The sequence below is a fragment of the Carlito syrichta genome, unplaced genomic scaffold (genome assembly GCF_000164805.1).
Source record: "Carlito syrichta isolate Samal-C Ts95f unplaced genomic scaffold, Tarsius_syrichta-2.0.1 Scaffold244047, whole genome shotgun sequence".
Lineage (NCBI taxonomy): Eukaryota > Metazoa > Chordata > Mammalia > Primates > Tarsiidae > Carlito > Carlito syrichta.
In genome coordinates, this window is record NW_007188143.1 from 12095 (window position 1) to 35437 (window position 23343).

The 23343-nt window shown below is 37.0% G+C and overlaps 1 protein-coding gene across 1 annotated transcript in view; it reads right to left on the reverse strand.

Moving 5' to 3' along the window:
• Window positions 1-712: 712 nt before the first annotated feature.
• Window positions 713-23343, reverse strand: part of LOC103253653 (dynein heavy chain 12, axonemal) — a gene marked incomplete at its 5' end in the record, with an annotated part of 80138 nt that continues 57507 nt past the window's right edge. Inside the window, 11 exons of the mRNA XM_008051910.1 lie at window positions 713-735; window positions 3168-3267; window positions 3453-3641; window positions 4212-4295; window positions 9447-9587; window positions 9725-9908; window positions 13116-13225; window positions 17129-17248; window positions 17576-17821; window positions 18323-18562; window positions 19035-19187. Of these exons, the coding sequence (XP_008050101.1) occupies window positions 713-735; window positions 3168-3267; window positions 3453-3641; window positions 4212-4295; window positions 9447-9587; window positions 9725-9908; window positions 13116-13225; window positions 17129-17248; window positions 17576-17821; window positions 18323-18562; window positions 19035-19187 (1590 nt within the window). The remainder of the gene's footprint in view (window positions 736-3167; window positions 3268-3452; window positions 3642-4211; window positions 4296-9446; window positions 9588-9724; window positions 9909-13115; window positions 13226-17128; window positions 17249-17575; window positions 17822-18322; window positions 18563-19034; window positions 19188-23343) is intronic.

Consider the following 23343-nt stretch of genomic DNA (forward strand, 5'->3'; position numbering starts at 1 on the left):
ATTAAAAAACTGTGGTACATATACACGATGGAATACTACGCAGCCATAAAAAAGAACAAAATCATGAATTTCGCAGCAACCTGGATGGAACTAGAGTCTATAATACTGAGTGACCTCTCACAGAAACAAAGATCTGAGTATCACATGTTCTCACTCATATAATGGACCTTGAACATCCAATGTAATACTATAAGAAAATGACTGACGGTACTGGGAAACTATGGGGGGGAGGTGAATGGGATTAACAGTCGCAAATATCTGTCTGGGGATGGGGAAACACCTCTTATCAACAGGGTGCCTGAATGAAACGTAATTGTACACCTAACCCTTAACTGTACCCCACAAAATCATAATAAAAAATATTGATTAAAAAAAAAAGAAAAAAAAATTATAATCTTCATAAAAAATAGGGTAGTTTTGGTTTGTTGTGCCATATTTTACTTTCTTTAAAGTACTTTTTAATGTCAGAATAGTATGTCAGGGCAACTTTAGTGTCTTCAGTTATTCTTTCTATGCTCACCAAAAAATAGTTCTGGATCTTATAATGTCTTTTGCAATACAAATATAATTTTCCAGAAGTATATTTTCAAAACCCATATTAAGTATAAAACCAACCATAATCCAAACATGAACGTGTTTGCTAGTAGGATCATTTTCTACTACATTACAGAGTAGTACTTCAAAGAGACGTGTGAGCGATACAACCACATTGCTATTGCTTGTAGGAATCAGTTCCTGCAAAGTGAAAAGAATATTATACTTTTCTCAACTTTCATCTAATTTAGAGAATAAAAGAAGATAAACACTTTACTTTTAAAAACTGTTAAATACATATGTGGTTTTCAAAATGCCATTTATTTATTTGGGGGGGGTGAGGATCTTGTTCTGTTGCCCAGGTTGGAGTGCAGTGACATGATTATAGGTCACTGTAGCCTCAAACGCCTGGGTTTAAGCATTCTCCTTCCTCAGCCTTCTGAGTAGCTAGGACCACAGGTGTAGGCCACCACACCTTGCTAATTTTTTTTTTTTTTTTTTAGTAGACATGGGTTTCTCCGTTGTCCAGACTGGTCTCAAACTCCTGGCCTCAAGCATCCTCCTGCCTCAATCTCCCAAAGTGTTGGGACTACAGGTGTGAACCACCATGCGCAGCCTCATGAGGTTTTCATAATAATTAAACATAAAGAATTTAAATAGGCATAGGCATGATAAAAAACATTTCTCAAATATTTTAGTTTGCCATAATATATCATACAACTCTGTACATAACAATTTTATAATTGAACATAAAATATTTTTATTCTAAATTCTCTGACAAATGAAAACTAGCTACTGTAAGAGAATAAACAATGTTCTAAGGATAGCAAAAATAAAGTCTTAAGCAGCCATTCATTAATTTATTTATTCAACAAACATTTATGGAAAAAACACATTATACCTATGTAACAAGCTGGGTGATATGGAAATAAGAGGCAGAATCCTTGAAAAGGTGAGGAGACTATTAAGAGAATCCTGTAGGATGTAAAAATAGGGTATGAAGAAGGAATGGCAAAAAATGAGGCCTGAAAAGCAGATAGGGGTCAGATCCTGAAAGGGTTTATTGATTGCATGAGTATTAAGGATTTAATTGTAAAAGGAAGAGGATTCCAATAGACAGTTTTAAATAAAGGAATAAACAGAGAGAATTTGTGTTTTGGAATCTTCTGGTAGCAGGGTATAGACTTTAGACCAGAGTAGCTCTATTGTATTGATTCAGATTAGGAACTGATGAAGGTCAGAATTGAGGTACTAAAACAGGAAGAGTGAAGTGAGGAGGATGCTGCAAGAACAGAGATGGAGAGAAGAGGACAGACAGAAATGTTATGAAGAAGAGAAAATCAGCCGGGCTCAGTGGCTCAGCCTGTAATCCCGCGCCTTTGGGAGGCTGAGGTGAGTGGATTGCTTGAGCCCACAGGTTCGATACCCGCCTGGGCAGGCGAGACCTCATCTCTATAATAAATCAAAAAATTAGCCGGGCGTGGTAGCGCGCCTGTAATTCCAGCTACTCGGAAGTCTGAGGCAGAAGGATCACCGGAGCCCAGCAGGTCGAGGCTGTGGTGGCCGGGAGCGGCCACTGCACTCCAGTCTGGGCGACAGAGTGAGACTCCAACTCAAAAAAAAAGAAGGGAAAATCAATAATGTTGGGGGCTGACTAGATGTAGAAAATACCAGAGTAATCTATGAGAAGAAAATCCATTATTCTGTATCTGGAAAGATGGGACCTATTTTGTATTGTTAACAACATATAGTACTAGAGTTTTAAAATTGCAAAAGAATTTATCTATATATTTTTTTATGAAGACACTATATAGAATCTTCATAAAGTGGAATTGTTCATTTTTTTCTATAATGCAGTATACTTTTTCTATCCCTAAAATAATATTTTAGGATGATAAATCTACTGAATAGCTCTTTTTACTATCTCAACATATCTATTTATGTGTAAGTAACTAATGTGTGCGTGGGTTGGGGGCAAGTGGTGGTGGTAATGGTTGAAATCATGGTCCCCAAAAGGCATTTCTATGTTCTAATCCCAGGAACCTATGAGTGTGATCTTATTTGGAAAAGGGTCTTTGAAGATATAATTACATTAAAGATCTCAAGATGAGTACATCCTTCTGGATTATATGTTGGGTGCTAAATTTAAGAACCTATCATTAAAAGTATCACACGAAGGAGAGACAGAGGAGAGGGCCATGTGAAGATAGGGGAAGAGATTAGAGTTATATAGCCATAAACCAAGGAACACCTTGAATCCACCAGGATCTGAAAAAGGTAAGGAAAAAGTCTCACTTTGAGCTTCTAAGGAAGTTCAGTCCTACCAACATCTTGATTTCAGACTTCTGGCCTCCAAAACTGTGAGAGAATAAATTTCTATTGTTTTAGCCACCAAATTTATGATAATTTGTTGACAGCCCTAGGAAACTAATACAATATATAAAGCTTTCTCATAAAATACTAAATAGCTCATAAATTCACTAAATATGCACATGAGTTTTTCAAGGTACATATTTAAAATATTTTATTTTAATTTTTAAAGTTTTTATTTTAAAGATGTGGGGTCCAATTCAGGGTTAAGTATACAAATGTTCATTATGCAGTTACCCTTGTTGATGAGATGTGCCCCTCACCCCCGGCAGTTTCCCTCAACTGCCTAAATATTTTAAAATATGAAAAGTAATTGGGATTTTTTAAAGCTTTAGACACTATAGTTTTATACAAATAGTTAAGCTGAAGAAAATTTTACCTCTAGGTTATTCAATAGTAACTTGAGCAATAAAAAACCAAAGGTGGATACTAAATGTGTAAGGAGAAATTGGTTTTAGTTATCCACCCTACCATTGCAACTTTAGACTTCATCAAGTTGAATGGGAACGAAAGAAACTTTTGAGTAAGTCAGAGAATTATAGGGTTACCTTGCATTTTTTCTTACGAATCTTTAAAGAGGGTGGTATTAACCAGTCAAAAAGTCCTCTCAGAAGAGCTTGATATTTTGGTTCACATAGAGGTCCTTTCAGTGAACTCAACCATGAAGACACAAGTGGTTCCCATCCTAACTGTGAGGGTTCCAAATAAATCATGCCACAACGGCTTACAGTGGCGGGCTAGAGAAAAAAGACAAGTTTTCTTTTTCCACTGTTGCTTTTATAACAATAGTACCTGGCAATTATCAACTATTTCTTGGCATGACTTATAAGGCCCTTCATGATCTGACTCCGGTCTGCCTCTACAGTCTCACATACACTAGATGTTCCCTATAAGGAAAACTATTTTCAGTTCGGTTTCCCAGTCATGTCATGGTTCCATGCCTTTAAACATTATCTTATCATACCCAGTCAATCTCCCTGGAGAAGTCTTACATCTTCCACAAAACCAGATTGAATGCTCAGTCACCTTCCATGGTCCTCCTCTATCTGTCCCTCTCTACCCATAGCCCTCACGAATACTCACTCCCCTCCAAGCTCTTCAAGCATTTACATGTAGTTATGTATTGGAATTATTTGTTAGCATGCGTTCATCCTCCATAAACAAGCATATACTGCATCTTATTCATCTTTGCCTAAGCCATTTGCTGACATACAATAAAAATACTTATTGACTAAATTAATGTATGAACAAGGAATAAATGAACAAACAAATAAAGAAATTACTATTATATTAAAGTATGAACTTACTGAGGCCTGGGAAAGGTCCATTGTTTCAAAGATCAGGCTCATCTGGGGGGACATCTGAATGATTTCTCCACTCATAAGACAAAGCTAAAGGCAAATATTTTTCAATCATTTTTTTAATTTCAAATTTCTCAGATAAAAGTTTACTCTGTGTATAAAAATTTATTTTGTGTATAAGATAAGGCTGCACCAGGTCTATCTATATATAAGATAAAGTATCTCCTGTGATACGATGGAATAAGAATTAGAATGGAAACCAGGAAATCTTAATTCTAGGCCTGTCAATTATTACTAGGTAAGCAAATACTTAACATCTCTGAGACTCAGTCTCTTAATCTATAAATCAGGAATCAAATATCACTCAGTATTACAGTAAAGGGAATTACAAGACAAAGTAAAAAACTATAAAATCCTATACAAATATAAGTTATCATTATTAATAAAATCACATGAAATATTCCTGAATTTATAGTTACCATAAGTCTTTTTTATTAATTAAAAAATAGAAAATAGAGACTAGCACAATGAGTACTCATATATTCATCTCCTAGATTTAAAAAAAGTGTTAACATTTTTGCCATATTGGCATTGTCTTTTTAATAAATATTTTAAAGAGTTGTACACATAACATAGCATTTCACATTCAAATGCTGAGTGTCTCCAAAAAAATAAGAGCATTTCCCACATAACCACAATAACATTATCACACCTAACAAAACTAACAATAATTCGTTAATACTATCTAATACTCAGTCAGTACTCAAATTTCCTCAGTTGTACCAGAAATGTTTTTTCAACTGATTTATTCAAATCAAAATTCAATCAAGGACTATGCACTGAGTTTGTTATGTCTCCTTGGTGTCTTTTAATCTAAAACATTACTTCTTTTATCAAATATATTAAAAACTGAATTTATCAAACTGTTTCCTTTCCTTCAAATTTTATCATGTCTATTATTATTCAAGCTATCCTACTTTCTCAATCTCCTTGGCTTGTACCTTTGGAATTATCATTTACTTTTTTTTTCTTAGAGACAGGGTCTCACTTTGTCACCCAGGCTGGAGTGCAGTGATACAATCATAGCTCACTATAACCTCAAACTCCTAGACTCAAGCGATCCTCCCAAAATGCTAGGATTACAGGCATAAACCACTGCACCAGTTCTATCATTAATTTTAACTTAACTGTTAGTAATTATTATTAGCTGTTGGTACTCTAAATTAATTTCATTAGTAAGCCTCTTAAATTCTTCCTCTACATTTATTTTTCGGTATTTCCTCTCTGCTTCTACAATCATTTAGTCCCAGTTTTGCCCCATCTAGTTACATGTCAGCAATAAAGAATTTAGCATTTCTACATTCAATTCCTTAGCTGTAAAATAAATGAATGGTCTAGATATGTACTAGACCATTGTCTACACTGTCTAATATGTACGGTACTAGCTATATGTGGCTATTTATATTTAATTTTAACTAATTAAAATTAAATTAAATAACGCTTAAAATTCAGTTCTTCAATTGTACTAAGCCACATTTGAAATGCTCAGTAGCCACATGTGACTACCTTGTCAGACAGTGCAGATATTTCCAGCATTACAAAAAGTTCTATTGGACAGTGTTGGTTTAGAATATTTTTATTCTAGCAGATTATTTCAGCAAACATTCTCCTTCTACTTGCCACAAATTTGAAAGGTAGAATCAGCATTTTCCTCATTTCCCTGTGTTGTTTCCCAACTATCTTTACTGCACTCCAAGTGTAACCCCTGCTCCTTTGACAACCCCACTTTTTGCTGCAACCCACCAGCACCCAAGGATTCTCCTATTCATTAGCTAGTCTTTGGCGTTTGGTACAGTCTCCTTCTCTACTATTACTCTGGCCTGGCCTTATTCAGTGTTTACAAGGATGAACATCTCAACATGGAAACCCCTCAAATCCCTGACTACCTCATCTTCACTTATTTTTCCCTTGCTCCACTCCAGTCATCCACTTTATATATTTGGGACCTTCTTGCACAGAAAACTACATAGTTCTGAAATATTATTACATTCAAGCATCTTAGTCTCTGCCCACAGACTCCAGTCCACCCAGTTCTCCTGATCACGGTCTCCTACTACACTTGCTCTTTATTTTCACAGGGAATTTCAGATTCCTACTGTTTTCACTTCCTCCATTAGGCAGCTTCGTCCTATGGTGGTCCAATGTTTTTACCATTCCCATGTAAATATCTGTGAAGTCTTACTGTATTTCCAGGCTTGCAACACTACCTACACCTAAACCCAACCTGCTTAGACTGGTAGAGAATATCTCACAAAGGCAGACCATAGTACTACGAATAATAACTTCTGGTTTTCAATTCACTCAGGCTCTCAGTACTACCCAGATATGCATCTATGTTTTCCTAAGTAGATCTCTTTTCCATTTTCCATAATGGTTATTCAAAAACTCTTCATTTCTTTTTTTTTTTTTTTTTTTTTGAGTTGGAGTCTTCACTCTGTCACCCAGACTGGAGTGTACTGGCCGCTCCCGGCCAGGCAGCCTCGACCTGCCGGGCTCCGGCAATCCTTCTGCCTGTAGCTGGAACTACAGGTGCGCGCTACCACGACCGGCTAATTTTTGATTTATTGTAGAGATGAGGTCTTGCCAAGTTGCCCAGGCGGGTCTCGAACCCCGGGCTCAGGCAATCTACTCTTCATTTCTACTCAATTCTAAAAAGAATCAAGGTCTATCACTTCATGAAGAAAAGAGAAATTATCACGAGGATTTGCCTTCAAACTTCCACTATCAAATCCATACACTTACCTATATCTATAATTGTCCTTTCATCATTCCCTAGCATACAATATGAGACAATCCTTCCACATGGCTCTGAATCCTGACTTCACTCTACTGATTAGCCCCTCTCTTCTGAATCATCACTGCTACTTATCTGTTTAATTTCTCCCCTCAGTTCAACTAGTATTACTAAATGGATGAAAGAACAAATATGAATAAATAGCCAACCATCTTTACATGGATATATCTTTATATCTTTGAGTGCTAATTAAATGAATGTGCTTATTTAGCAGTCTAGTCATTTCATGTAACTATGGAAATAAATTGTTATATATTCATATAATAGAATATTAATACAGACATATAAGGAATAATTTTATGTCTATAAAGGGAGGACCCAAGAAACCTAGAATTTATTTATCAAAAATTTTGTATTTATTCTTACATGTTTAAACTTCAGTCACTTTCAAAGTACTCTCCATTTGATGCAATACACCTATCAAGGTGCTTTTTCCACTGCTCAAAACAGTTTTTTAACTCAACAATTTTTATGCCTTTTAGTGCTTCTATTATTTTTTGTTTCACCTCTTTCACATTGGCAAAATGTTTCCCTTTGAGGAATTTTCTCATTGCGGAAACAAAAAAAAATTGCTCAGGGTGAGATCAGGTAAATAGGGAGGGTGGGACACTGGGGTCATAATGTTTTTGGTCCAAAACTGATGAACGCTTAGCACAGTGTGGGCAGTTGTGCTGTCATGGTGGAAGAACCAATCACCTGCTTGCCACAATTCAGAATGTTTCTTCTGCAAATCAACTTTTGTTGACTATTTGGTACAGAGGAACAACGCCCAAGTGTACTACAAAGGACCTGCACCCCAAAAGATAATTCCAGGATTTTGGGGGTCCCTCACAACAAATAAAATTAAACTACAACAATATGAATATCACAGGTATATTGATTTTTTTTTTAAAAGAAAAACACTAAAAAGTATGATTCCATTTACATGAAGACCAAGAACTGGCAAAATGAATTTACCACAGAAGTTTGAAGAGTGATTACCTCTAGAGGAAGGTATATAGACTGAGAGGTCCATGAGTAAAACATGTAATGTGCTGGAAATTGTATGTATCTTCATTTGGGTGATGGTTATGTGAGTGTATACATAACATTTACAAAATCATAGAATCTATACTTAAAATTAGTGTACATTTTATACTTTATGTACGTTACTCCTAAATTAAATATTAGAACTGGGTGTGGTGGCTCACTTCTGTAATCCCAATACTTTGGGAGGCCCAGGTGAGAGGATCACTTGAGGCCAGGAGTTTGAGACCATCCTAGGCAACATAGTGAAACCTTATCTCTACAAAACATTAGCCGGGCATGGTGGTGCCTATAGACCCAGCTACTCAGGAGGCTGAGGCAGAAAGATTGCCTGAGCCCACAAGGTCCAGACAGCAGTGAGCTGTGATTGTGCCAGGGCACTCTGGCCTGGGCAACAGAGTGAGATCCTGATTCAAAAAAATTAAATAAATAAATATTAGAAGATTTTCATTTTCTAGTTCTTTCATATATCTCATAGTTTCTAAGGTAATACATTACATATAAGTACTAAAGAATTCAATATTTTTAAAAGGAATTAGGTCTTTCTTATTTTCTCCTAAAATATTCAACAAGAAACCATAAAAACTGAAGTCACTTAACAACTTATTCATAGTAGATTACTATGCCTTCCGGTTAACATAGTAGTTCTGTTTGTTTATTTCTGGATCTCCTCTTCCTGGCACATATAGAGTTCTTGACCCTCTTGTGGAAAGACTTTTATTTTTTAGAGATATGATCCAGCTCTGTCATCCCAGGCTGGAGTGCAGTGGCAATTATAGCTCACTACAACCTCAAACTCCTAGGCTCAAGCAATGCTCCCAAAAGAGCTGGGGTTATAGGCATGAGTCACTTTGCCCAGTCCTAAAGCAGTAGTTTTAATCAATATATTTTCACTCTATAAAAAAAATTAGACCGGGCTTGGTGGCTCAGTCTGTAATCCCAGCACTTTGGGAGGTTGAGGCAAGTGGATTGCCTGAGTCCGCGACTTCGAGACCAGCCCAGGCAACTTGGCAAGACCTATCTCTACAATAAATCAAAAATTAGCCCAGCATGGTAGCTACTTGGAAGGCTGAGGCGAAAGGATCACCAGAAGGAGCCCAGCAGATCGACACTGGGGGGTCGTGAGTATGTCACTGCACTCCAGGTTGGGCAATGAAGTGAGACTCCAACTCAAAAATAATAATAAAAATAAGCAAAAAACTTACTATAGCATAGTTTTCATTGAAATAATAATTTGTAAACCTATTCAACTTGCTGCATCCTTCATTTTAAATGTGTAGTCCTAATTGATTAGTTGTTGAACACAAAAAGATTGCTTAATCATGGCTGAATCTGCTTTTCTTTTAATCATGATGATTTACCTTTTTATTATCATCCAATACTGTGTTCATGCTCTCTATCCACAAAGTGTCAATGGGACCATCAAATACAACCCATTTCCGATCAGGTGTTTCTGATAAGGCAAATTCTCTAAAGGTGTTAGCCACAATACCATCAGTCCACTAAAGAAAAAAAAGAGAGTTGGAAAGTTCTCTTCATAAAACTGGATTTGGCAGAGAAACTATGAAAACATTTCAAATTTCTTGGTTTAATGTGCATTATCAATAACAGAGTTGAAAATGTTTATATTGTAGATTACCTCATGAGACACTGGGTCGAACTGTCCAAAAAGTTGGCCCATAGTAATAGATTTTGGGTTTACAGTTCTGTAAATAACCTTTTCTTCCTCTCCATAGCCACGTTCATTCATAAAAGTTAGAGTATCAGCCAGCATGTGCAGAACTTTTGTCTTAGCAGCAAAAGGCTCTCCTACTAACATAAAACTATTACAGAAAAACAGTAATTATACAATAAGATTCTAACAAAAAGGTAAACTTATGTATGCCGGTATATAGAAATTTATCTTGTAATAATTACTATACATAATTTTTGAAATCATAAGAATTTTTCTCAGACATGAGGAAAACACATTTAACTTTTAAACTGATTGACTCTAAATCACATACTTCATATTAATGTTATTTTCTCCATAAGGGAATATAATTACAAATCTCCAAATGAAAATGAAAACTTATTATCTGTATACTCTTAAAATAAAAAACTGAGACTTGAGGCGCCCTAAGGAGAGGAGTGGGAAAGATTTTAATTTCCAAAGTCTTCATTTGCCATACCAATTATTAGTGCTCTTTTCCAAATATTTCTGGATCTCCTTCTTCCTGACATATATAGAGTTCCTGGTCCTCTTATGAAAAGACTAGGTGACTACCTCTAACCAAAGAGTAATAAATAGAAATTATGGGAGGATAAATGCCAGCCGGAGACCTTACAGAGCTCTCTCTTTTCTCTCCAGCATGGCTGTGCCCCACAATATTGAGGCAGTGACTGCTCTAACAGCCTGGGGCCCTGTGTGATTATGATAAGCGGAGCATCCCTGCGAACCTATAATGAACACACACTATAAATGAGAAATAAATCTTTGTTTTTTAAGTCACTATGATTTGGATGTTTATTGCTCCTAGGGAATAGTCTAGCCCACCCTTAATAACAGAAATTGGTACCTAGAAGAGAGGAAAAGTGTCCTTGCCATAATTTTAAAAAGGCTAAAATATGTGGCATTGTCTGAGAGGTTGGGTCATAGGTGCCAAATTAACTGCTACCAGAGGCTAAAATATCAGCAGTTATTGTTATGCAGTGATGAAATATTTGGTAAGTTTATTTCTTGAGATAACCCAGAAGATAGATAATGTACCTCATGAAATTGGGAGTTTCGGGGAAAAGGATAGTGAACAGAATGCAATTAGTATATATTGCAGCTAATGACATCATCTAATGAGGAATTATAAGAAAGAACTGAGTCCAGAAAAAAAATGGCCAGTTTGTAAACAGGAATGAAAAGAATAGAGAGAGAGACCAGATTCAGGGACTTATAGGATTGAATGAGGCAACTTATTTTCGTCCCCAATTGGTAATAGATAAAATTAAGAAAAGATTGATCAAAACTCAGCATAGTATCAAGGATCAAATCAAGGGTAGGGCCATTGTATCACATTGTTAAAACTTATGAAGAATTAATATGGTTCCTAGTAATCACTTCAGAAGGATAAAATAATTCATGGAAAATAGACTTAAGAGGCTGGGTGCAGTGACTCATGCCTGTGATCCCAGCATTTTGGGAGGCTGATGGGGAGGATTACGTGAGCCTAGAAGTTCAAGACCAGCCTAGGCAATATAGCAAGACCTAATTTCTACAAAAAATCAAAAGATTAGCTAGGTGTGGTGGTATACACCTATAGTCCTAGCTACTCGGGAGGCTGAGGCAGAAGAATCACTTGAGACCAGAAGTTTGAGGCTGTGGTAAGTCATGATTGTGCCACTGCACTCCAGTCTGGGTGACAGAGTGAGACCCCGACTCAAAAAAGTTTAAAAAAAAGAAAAAAGAAAGAAAATAGACTAAGATTGTGGTCCCCTAAACTAAGCCTGATAGGGTCAAGGATACTACAAGGAAATTGTAAAAGATATGACAATAAGGACAGTAGTTATGGCTATGGGCACACGGAGCTACCTGGAACCAAATACATAAAAAGCAGAATAAGCTTTTGAAGGAGTTTACTGACCAAATAACCATAAATCTAGCCTAACACATATGTGAATGTTCAAGACTTAAAATGAACCTTGGGTAATGAAGCATGATGATTGATTGTACTATTCCTCTTATTTTTGTATATGTTTGAAATTTTACATTTTGGTAACACTACCTTTAAAAAAATTATGATTATTGAGATCTCAACTTTCTACAGGCAGGAAGTAGGTTAAGAACATTTCTCAGTTCCCAAGGACATTATTTTTATTGTCCACACATGGCCAGGTAAGAAAATGGGAATGGAAAGACCTCTCAGAAGGTTAAACCAAGGCCTATGGAGAAAAATTAACTGAAAAGACCCTTCCAGGGAGCAAAATCAAGCAGAACTAGATTCAGGTTTTAAGGGACCTTATGTTTATATAACTGGGGGGGGGGGGGCTTTCTAAGAAAATATGTATATAAAATCATGAATACAAAGTGTCACTTTAATGAGATCCTATATAACAAATCATGTATACAAAATGCCCCTTGGATGTGGTCCTACAAGTGAGAGGTCCTGAACTTTAAACTCTATTAGTTTCACAGTCAGTCCATCTTTGGAACCCTCACATGCCCAGCTGGATTTCAGAATTGTTACAGAGCAGTGTTGACTATGTCTCCTATTCTCCAATTTCTGACTGGGAGTGTTTGTTCTGGTAATCTTGTTCTGGTAAACTCACAGTTGTATACTTGCTGCATGGAGGGATAATAACCTGTCTTTCTAGATTCTAGGTCATGGGATCAAGTGAAACTACTTCCAGATATGATATAAAGACTACCATGTATCACCTAGAGATTCTGAACTTTGAGTCTGGTTCATTTATTGATTGAAACTTTTAGGTTGTCTCTCTGAGAAGGGAAAAGTATATTTTATATACATGAAGGAGAGTGAATAACATATTAGATGATCCAAAGGGCAAATTGTGGTGCTTATTAGTAATGGGTCACTGCATGAGCACTTCTTACCAATCCTTACTGGACATGTAGTACAAAAGAGAAGTAAGCGTTTGCCTTTTGGAGTTGTTTGCTCCCTAGATTATGTAATATTCAGTTTGCTGAGGCTTTGGTTCATGAATTAGTTGTTTTAACAGTTTAATTAGAAAATGTCTAACCAGGAACTCAGGAGGCTAAGGTAGCAGGATCACTTGAGGCCAGAAGTTTGAGACTAGCCTGGATAACACAGTAAGACTCCGTCTCTACAAATTTTGTTTTAAAACTTAGTTGGGTGTGGTAGCACACACCTGGAGCACCAGCTACTTGGGAGGCTAAAGTGGAAGGATTGCTAGAGCCTACAGTAAGTTATAATCACGTCACTGCACTCCAGCCTGGGGGGCAGAGCAAAACCAGTCTTTAAAAATAAATAAGAAAATAAAAAATAAAAAAATCTAACTATAGCAATCTATAATCTTACCCATGTCTAACAATCATCATTTCATATGTCTGAATCATTTTTTCAAGAAAAAATTTAACAGGCTGAAGATTATGTACTTTGCAGGCTTCATGAGCACATTCCAAAAATTCCTGAAATAAAAGAAAATGGAATGCATTTCTATAAAATATTATAAATTATGTCATACAAATCTTACAAGTATAGACTTTCAGTTTACAAGTAAAAAAAATTATATCTTCTTATATTGGTAAATTATTTCTTAAAGCTTTATTTTTCTCAAATTAAGAGGAGAAACAATACTTTTAATATATTAGTATCCCCCATGATAAGTTATCAGTGATCATAGCATTAGGTGTGCTGCATGAAAACAACTCCTCTTAATAGTGTTTCTCTGAATTCCACTCTTGGTTAGGATATAGAAAGATATGCCAGACAAATTTTCACACTGTAGTAACTAGAAATAAACAGAGAAGCTAAACAAAGCATTCCAAATTTAAAGATATAGGAGTGATTTGGATGCAAATATATCTAAAGGAACTACATTTCAGAAAGTGGTAAGCCTTTCCTAAATAAATACAAAGCAACAGTTGTTTTCACCCCAGGGACATTTTCTAGGTCTGGACATGGTGAGTGTTGGATCAGGCCTTCTATAGATAAAATGACTTTGCTAAAGTAAGAAGGAAACCAATAGAGGTTTTAATGATTGTTTGAGTTTATGTAACAGATTTGAATCTGGAGGAGTCCCAAATGCAAAGCTGGTTCTCCCCCTTTTTTGTCCATGCTTTTATTGAACATGTAGTGACACAAGAAACTGTGACACAGCTAAGAAAGGCATAGAGAGTTTAGTCTCAGGATACTTAGATCTCAAAATCCTGCTAGAGCAAAGAGCCTATAATACAGCAGGACAATTCTTGATCTAAAAACATTTGAAATCAGAGGTAAACTACAGCTCTATAATGTTGCAACAAAACTCTGACTTAGGCCCACTCCTAATTGAATTGATTAGCAACTCAACCCAGCTACCTGAAAGAGGAAAAAACATGTTTTTTTCTGCAGGAAAATAATACTAGTTTAGCCTCAATAAGTACTTTATATACAATTTTTAACATATAATCAAAATTTATAGGGCAACCCCTTCGAGTCCCCTCCCCCTGTGGGGGCTTTTCTGTCCTCTCAAATAAATCCTGCTTTCTCAAACAAACAAACAAAAACTTATAAGTCATAAGTAGCTGATGACCAAAAGAAAAAACAGTAAACAAACTCACAGATAACCCAGACATCATAATTAACAGATAAGAACTTTAAAATAACTTTTATAAAGTATAAAATAAAATAGACAATACGATGAGAAAAAATATGTGAAAAGATATAGAATTTCGGCAGAGAAAAGGAATCACTAAAAAGAACCAAACTGGACATACAAGAACTAAAACCAAAATTAAGAAATTAGGGTATATCAGCAGACTGGACAAAGCCCAAAAAAGGATCATTAACCTTGAACATAGCACCATAGGAAATTATTCAAACAAAAGCAGAGAGAGAAAATAATGAAAAAGAAGATGGAAAAAAAAACAGCCTAAGAGATGTGAAACTATATGAAAAGTTCTAATACATATATCATTGGAGTACCGGAAGGAGAGGGGACAAAAAATTAAGACAGGAAAAATACATAAAAAGATAATTACTGAAAATTTTCTGGAGAAACACATCAACCCACAGATTCAAGTAGCAAAGCAAATCCCAAGTAGTGTAGATACAAAACAAAACAATACTAGACACATAGTTAATCTGCTTAAAACCAAGGAAAAAGAAGAGATATTCAAAACAGTCAGAGAAGCATGAATACGAAAAATTTCTGACTTCTAAGCACACTAAAAGCCAAGAGTCAATGGAATAACATCTTTATATGCACGGAAAGTATGGGGGAGAAATCCTGCCAAATCTAGAATTCTATACCCAATGAAAATATTCTTCAAAAATGAAGATTAAATGAAGATATTTTCAAACAGACAAAAGTTGAGAGAATTTGGTGCCAGAAGACCTGCATACAAACAGGGAATACTAAAAAAGTTCTTTAGGTTAAAGAGAAAAGATCCCAGATGAAAACACATGTAAGTAGGAAGAAATAAAAAGCACTAGAAAGGGTAGATGAAAAGACTTTTTTCCCCCAAGTACTAAAACATAAAGCAGAAAATAATAGCAGTGTATTGTGGTGTTTATAAAATATACAGAAGTAAAATATATGACAATAATAGCACAATGGGCTATTTAAATGGTATATACCATTTAAAGTGCTTATATAGTTTGTGAAATTATAAAATATTAACAACATAAATTGTAATAAGCCAAGGATGTATACTACAATCTGTAAAGTGACCACTAAGGTAAAACTAAAAAGTCAATAGAGAAGATTAAAGGGAGAAATAAACATTACTTGAAATAAAAAAGAAGTCAGTAAAGGAAAAACAAAGAAATATATAACATATTAAAAAGCAAGATGGCATATTTAGTAGTATTTTTCAAACTAGAATCTATGGATCCATTGCTATAGTCATAGGAATACTAGGTTTCTTCAGGAAAATGTTAAAATTTTGTGCTTCCATTTTTATTTTTAAAAAATCATATTAGCATATCCTGAATCATTTAAATAGTCACCTTTACCTGGTACTGTTACAAAAGATAAATTAGTATTTGATCATGAGAATTTTTAAAAAGTAAATTAAAAAGCATATGATACCTTTAAGCAAAGTGATGCCTTAATGATACGACAGCTCAAACAAAAAGATTTTGCAGTAATATCATTAAAGGGGTGGAAGAATTGAATCATCACCTGATAAAGGGTAGTTTATGCATGTTAAACTCAAAAGAATCTTTACCATTCATTTTACAGTAAAAATTGCCATAAAGTAACACTTCAGTTTCAAGCTCATATCTATTTCATGTAAGGAATTTTACATGAAATAAATTTTACTGAGATTCTTTTGTTTGTAATTAATTTTAAATTTTATTTTAGTTTCATATTATATAACAACTATCAGCAGCAGACACTTATATGTATATAATTAGGCCTTGCTATAATGTCTATAATTTAAATTGGAAATGCATGTGATTTGTTTCCTTTATTTTTATTTAAAAATTCTAATTGACAAATTAAAATTGTGTACTTGTATATTCAAAGTATACAACATGATGATTTGGTATACATATACACTGTAATGGTTACCACAATCTAATTAATCAACACTTCCATCACTACCTGCAGTTACCATTTGTGTGTGTGTGTGTGTGTGTGTGTGTGTGTGTGTGTATGTGTGTGTGTGTGTATGTATTAAACACTGTTTTCTTTTAAAAAAAAAAGTCAGGGCAGGGCACGGTGGCTCAAGCCTGTCATCCCAGCACTTTAAGGCCAAGGTCAGGGGATTGCCTGAGTCTACAGGTTCAAGAACAGCCTGGGCAACCTGGTGAGACCTCATTTCTACAATAAATTTTTTAAAAAATTATCTGGGCATGGTAGCATGCACCTGCAGTTCTGGCTACTTGGAAGGCTGAGGCGGAAGGATCGCCTGAGCCCAGCTGGTCGATACTGGGGTAGCCATGAGCATGCCACTGCACTCCAGCCTGGGCAACAGAGTGAGACTCCAACTCAAAAAAAACAAAAAAAGGCAGGATATTACTTAAATTTGAGAAACAAAGTCTTATGTTAACTATAGGGTACTTTACTACCTTAATTTCTACCTAATAAAACACGCAATAGTATTATGGTATGAATACTAGTATTATAACTCACAAAACAAGAAACAAAATACTTATTCTTTAACAAAGAACATTATCTTTAACCTGAATCGCAACAGGTTAACTCTAGTATCATAGAATACAAGGTACCAAAATTTACTTATTCTTGTTAACTAATGTGGCCAAAATAGCAGATTTTCCTCCAAATAGAATAATTTCACTCATTTAATAAAACTTGGCAAAAATTTAGTCATCAGGTGAATTTAATGTGCAGAATAAGTCATTCTAACGCATTTACTTACATGATAATCAGCTTCAGGAAGTTTAATTCCAGGAAATAAGTCACTAGTTATTCCATTAAATAAAGGTATATCATATGATAAAAACTTTGGTTCATTTACATCTTTAATTGATCGAAAAAGCTAAAATCACCCAAAAAAGTGCAACATAAGTTAATTGTCAGCGTTTGTGTCCCCACTTTCCCCTCCCCACCTCACCCCACTCCACTCCTCGACAAAGAGTCAAAGTTTCTTTTACATTGCTTTATGGAATCCCTATAATAAAAGGCTAATATTGTGCTTATCAAGCCAAAAAGTATTTGTATTCATATAAAGTATAAAAAATAACCCCCAAACTATAATTTCAACCTCATGTGAAAAGACTTAAATAACCCATTCAGTTGCCTGTTTATAGTTACTATCAGTCTCATCAAAAAATTGTATCTTTCTATTAAAATTTTCATTACTTACAAGTACATCTTCATTTTCATTCGGATATTTTAGTTTTAGGTTTCCAGCAGCCACTAAAACTGCTTTTACTGCTCGCATTCCATAGTCATAATGAAACTGTGATGAGAGCTGCTCTGAGCAAAGTCTGTATGTCATTACAATCTTCACAGACAGAGGTTTTGCATTCAAAAATCCATAAGAGTAGAGGGAAATTTCCGCTATAAGGGCATAGTTTGGAACCATCATAGCCACTGTTCTAAAAAGAACCTGAAGTATATAATAAATAAGATGTATGATTTACATAAAAGAGGATATTTTTCAATTACCATAATACTATAAGAAAGGGATTGGCAATAGCGGGAAACTGCCAGGGGAGGCGGGAGCACACCTCATCAACAAGGGTGCCTGCATAATGAACACTTGTATACCTAACCCTGAATCGTACCCACATCTTTAAAATAAAAAATTTAAAAATAAAAATAAAAGAGGATTTTTTAAACAGAACATAACCATCCAAAGACACTGATTTTCAAATTTATTCCCCAAATGCAGCACCTTTTCCTAAACTCTAATTTTTTCAGTATTACTTTTCATATTTTTATGCACTTGGTATTTTTTGGATGTCTAAAAATGTTTTTTAAGGTTTACCTTATAGCAAATGAAAAAGGAAAAGGAGAAATCACAAATATATGGGAAAAAATTATATCATTTTGAATGGATTATGCTATTATTCTTTATTAGCAAACTCACACTCTTTAAAAATATTACCTTAAGGTTGTCCGGCAATTCAGAACGTCCTGCATAGCCAGGATTCATGGTAATAGCTACAAAACAATTTGGATTGAGCTTAAGCTCTGTCCCTTCAAAAACAAACACTTCCAACTTCTGTTGAATGGCTCTCTGAATGCAAAGGATCTGTTGAGCTACCACTGACAACACTTCCAACTCAATTCGATTAAATTCATCAAAGCAAGCCCAAGCACCAGAAGAAGCCAATCCTTTAAAAAACTAAGGACAAGGAAAAAAGTAGGTGATTTTTCTTAGGAAAGTATATCATCTCTTAAAACACTTTTTAAGTCAAAGTTGAAAGTTAAATTTAATAAAAGGCCCCCAAGGATAAAAAACAATGTCTTTACTCCTAAAACCAAAGTTCAAGTAATGTACGAACCACATTCAAATAATGATTATTTTATTTTTTACATACACAGTTCTACTATTTTATTTATTTTATTTTCATTTTTATTTTTAGAGACAGGGTCTCACTCTGTCACCCACACTAGAGTTCAGTGGGACAATCACAGCTCACTGCAGCCTTGAACTCCTGGGTTCAAGTGACCTTCTTGAGTAGCTGGTACTACAGGCATGTGTCACCACACCCAACTTCAAATAATGTTTAAATATGAATTTGCTTCAGGTTATCCAGTTATACCTAGCTATAAGTATGTAACATTTAATATTATCAACTCGGTAATTTCACTACCTTTCCCATTGCTAGATAATCTAGGCCATCTGAACAGTTGAACACCACACACTGCACAGCAAGAGCTTTAGCCAAGTCCTTGGTGGTTTCAGTTTTTCCTGTGCCTGCTGGCCCCTCTGGAGCACCTCCAAGGTTTAAATAGAAGGCACCTATCTAAAAAGAAAAATATATATGAATAGAAATATATGCCTAAATGAAAAAAAACTAGATAATTGTTTACCAATGGATTTAGTCTTTTTTGTGGCTTCAAAGAAGCAGTTAAATAAAGGCATTGTTCAGTTAATTTTTAGCACAAAGTTTTCAAGCTACACAAAGAAAAAGCAGTTTAAAGGGTCCAAAAAAGTTAAAAATGCATTAAAAATTTTATTGTATTCTAATGCTTCACATGTATTTATTTGTTTTTAAAAACAAAGAAAATCTAGCCTTGAGGGGGTAAAATTAGTTCAGAAAGGTTTTAATTAAAAGTGGTTGAGGAGATGGTTGTGGAGGACAATAATGACACATTCCAGGCAGTTTGCTGTAAGGAGGGTCAACACTTGAAAGTGAGTGTTATAAATGGCACCCATCATTTGGAAGAGAAATATGACCTGAAAAGAGGGACCCTGAGAAACTTAGAATAAACTTAGTTCACATTTTGCCTCAGCATAGCCATTTTTGCTTAGATTGACACACTTTGAATCTAGCACAGGTTAGACATAGACAAATTTCCAATAGGCAGGTTTTAGGAAGGATTCAGACATTTTACTGCAGGCCAAGCTGGCAGCCTACTCCACCCCCTTGGCAAATCTCCATCACATGCAAGACAAGGACAGCCCAATCTTTCAATTCATGGTTTAGACTAACCTACTCATCTGCCTGCTGTTCATCACCTGACATCAGTACCTGCTCCTCTGTGATTACGTGGAGCAGATCACCAATCACCTTAATGACCTTCCCCCATCAAAGGGAATGATTAAAAAGCCTCAACCACGAGCACCCATTCACCACTGCCAGGCCACTGCGGCCATTGTCTGGCTAAGCTATGGTACGACCATGTGCTCTTTGAGCTATGGCCATGCCATGTTTCCTGGCTTTGGCTCCCTCCCTTACCTTGGGCACCGGATTGCATACCAGACAACCTTACCCCAATGGGTCTGACATAACATTCTAGAGGCCCCGCTGAGAGTGTGACCCTAACATGACCCTTTATATAATTTTTTCTATGATTTGCCTGGCTCTTGCTTTCTACTCTTGGTATGTTCTCCATTTTCTACATTCCCATAGCATTCTTTTATACTTCTCTTACCAGTATAACCTTCTGAAAGAATGAACTGAGAGCAGGAAGCCATTTTGCTTTGTTCCTAGATCTTAAACAATGATGAGAAAGTAGAAAGAGAAACTATGTCCTGGAGGAATGCATACTCTAGGTAAAGATTAACCTTGCTGACTTTGTCTTTCTAGAAACCCATATCTCTCAGGCATGACCAGTATCAGCCCATTGCAATCATAAAACAAACTCCTGAAGGTGATGAGACCGTGTGACCCAATACCTGGTGCCCAGGCTCCATCCTCAGCGTCTTCAAGACATCCACAAGTGGTCAACAAGGAAGTCACGGCAGTCACATCCACCTGATTGCAACATCTCCAGAGGAAAGGATTTAAGTCGGGTGCTTGGTGGGCTATGGTGCCACACTCATCTTAGAGTGCTGACCCTCTTCCTGTCTGGGGGAATTGATCTTTTTTCTTAAACAAATCTTTTCTTCCTTCATCTTTTTGTGTGTTGCAAATCTTTGTTTTACTCAGATCTCTCATTACCAGCGCATACTGGCTCTGGCAGTGTTGCATCCCTCCAAACCCTAACATTTTCTCAAGGTTCCACCGAGATTTCCAAGATCTCTCTCTCTCTTCCTTCCTTACTTCCTAACTGGTGACCCTCTGTGGACTGTGTTAGAACCTGGTGCCAACTGAAAGCTCTGGCTGAGGCTACACTTCAGTACTTAAGCATGCTCTAAGGTCCCAGGGGAAAACATCAGATCGCTGCAGCCCGATAGGGTGAGGGAGTAAGGTTAAATCTTTACTTCCTTTTAGCCAAGATCTCTGAGTTTCCCTGTAGACTGGACTGAATCTTGGAGGGCAACTGTCGGCCTCTGCCTAGGGCTACTCCCTGGGGAGGTAAGAAGGTCCCCGAGGAACATTCTGACTGCCAGCACCCATATGGGTGGAACACAAAGTACTTGGTTTCTTTGCTATTTTCTTTTTGTTGGCGAAGCAACTCCACAAAGGACCTTATAGCTGCACAGTACGCCTTTCTACGCCTCCAGTGAGTCATCCCTCATTTATCACCCACATGCTCACATATTTGGATTCACTCTTGGACCCCTGGCTTTGCTGCTTGGATAAGTTTCTGGGACTCTCAGGCTTTTCTCGGTTTTCTGCCTTGGGAGTTTCCTAGCAAGGGTCTGGGACCCAATAGCCAGAAGTCCTGGTACTGGGCCTTCCAAGTCATGGTGGAGCATAATGTCCTGTGAGCTCCAGTGGGCACAGGGAAGGGAGGACACTCTTCCTCGTGACTCACATCCTCTGTGCTGATTCCATTGAACCTGATGGGAACGCCCAGCAGGAAATCAGAATGGGTAAGGCCCGGGAACAAATCCTAAAACCAAGAGCCCATCCCAACTGTATCCCTATTTCCTTTTACTACAATACTGCTTGGCAACACTGGCACCGGCTTTGGCCCACCTTACCCTAGCTGACCCTTTCATCTGAGGGCTGAGTTTGGGGAAATTTCACAATATAAGCTGGGGGGTGGCGAAACCTGGCCAGACGATGGCTCCCTAACGCCCAATACACCCATGCAGCTTGATTTGTGCTTAAAAAGAAATAAGTACCTTGAGATTCCATATATTCGGCCTTTTATGAGTTAGCTCCCCCCCCAGATATCTGTTCCTTTGCTTCATTTTGTGTTGGCTCCCCAGACCCCACTGCCCATAGGTTCATCAGAGGAGACTGATTCTGCTGACTTAGCTGCCCCTCCCTCAAAAGATGTTTCACCTCCTACCTACTCTCCTACTCCTTCTACAGCTCTGATTCCTGCTTTCCCTCTAACAACTCAGATGCTGACCTAGCTGGTTTAACTTCTCCTGTCTCTTGTAATCTGCTTTTGCTACTCCACTCTCCGTCAGTTTCCCTTCTGACTCTTCTCGCCCTCCATCTTTACCTTCGGAGGAAAGGCCAGCGCCAAAGGCCAGGGCATCTGATCCCAGCCTCCAGCCTTCTCGGCCCCCTTCTCCCACTGCCTGATAAACCCCTGGTGGTAGCCCTACTAGCTGCAGCAAGTCAAACCACGTGCGCCACCTCCTTATCCTTCGTGTGTACTTGGGAAGCCCATTCAGGTTTCCACATGGCTTAACCTGTCTCTCCTTAGGGGGGTGGCCCAGACAAAAAGATATTACAGTTCTTGTTTGTTTGTTTGTTTGTTTTTATATGATAAATCTCTCAAATTAGATCTAAACTGAGACTATATCAACCTTCTTCCCAGACAAAAGTAAAGGGATCACATGTTAATCCTGTTAACTAACTAAAAAAGTCAACCGTAATTTTTTTTTTTTTTTGAGTTGGAGTCTCACTCTGTCCCCCAGGCTGGAGTGCAGTGGCACACTCATGGCTACCCCAGCGTCCACCTGCTGTGCTCCGGAGATCCTTCCGCCTCAGCCTTCCAAGTAACTAGAACTACAGGCGCGTGCTACCACGCCCGATTAATTTTTTATTTATTGTAGAGATGAGGTTTCACCAAGTTACCTTGGCTGGTCTTAAACCTGCAGGCTCAGGCAATCCATTCGCCTTGACCTCCCAAAGTGCTGGGATTACAGGCTAAGCCACTGAACCTGGCTTAGTTTTAATCTGCTTTTTCAACCAAATTTGCAAGTGCTCTACTAAAATCTTACTTCCAACTTTACCATGTGTTAAAATATTAGTGCTTAGACCAGGCACAATGGCTCAAGTCTGTAATCCCAGCACTTTGAGAGGCTGAGGTGAGAAGATTATCTGAGCCCAGTGGTTTGAGACCAGCATGGGCAACTTGGCAAGACCTCATCTCTACAATAAATTAAAAAAAAAAAAATTGGCTGGGTATGATGGCAGTCACCTGTAGTTCCAGCTACTTGAAAGGCAGAAGGATCGCCTGAGCCCAGCAGGTCAAGGCTGAGGTGGCCATGAGCAGGCCACTGCACTCCAGCCTGGGAGACAGACTGAGACTTCAACTCAAAAAATATATGTGTGTGTGTGTGTGTGTGTGTGTGTGTGTGTGTGTGTGTGTGCGCGCGCGCACGTG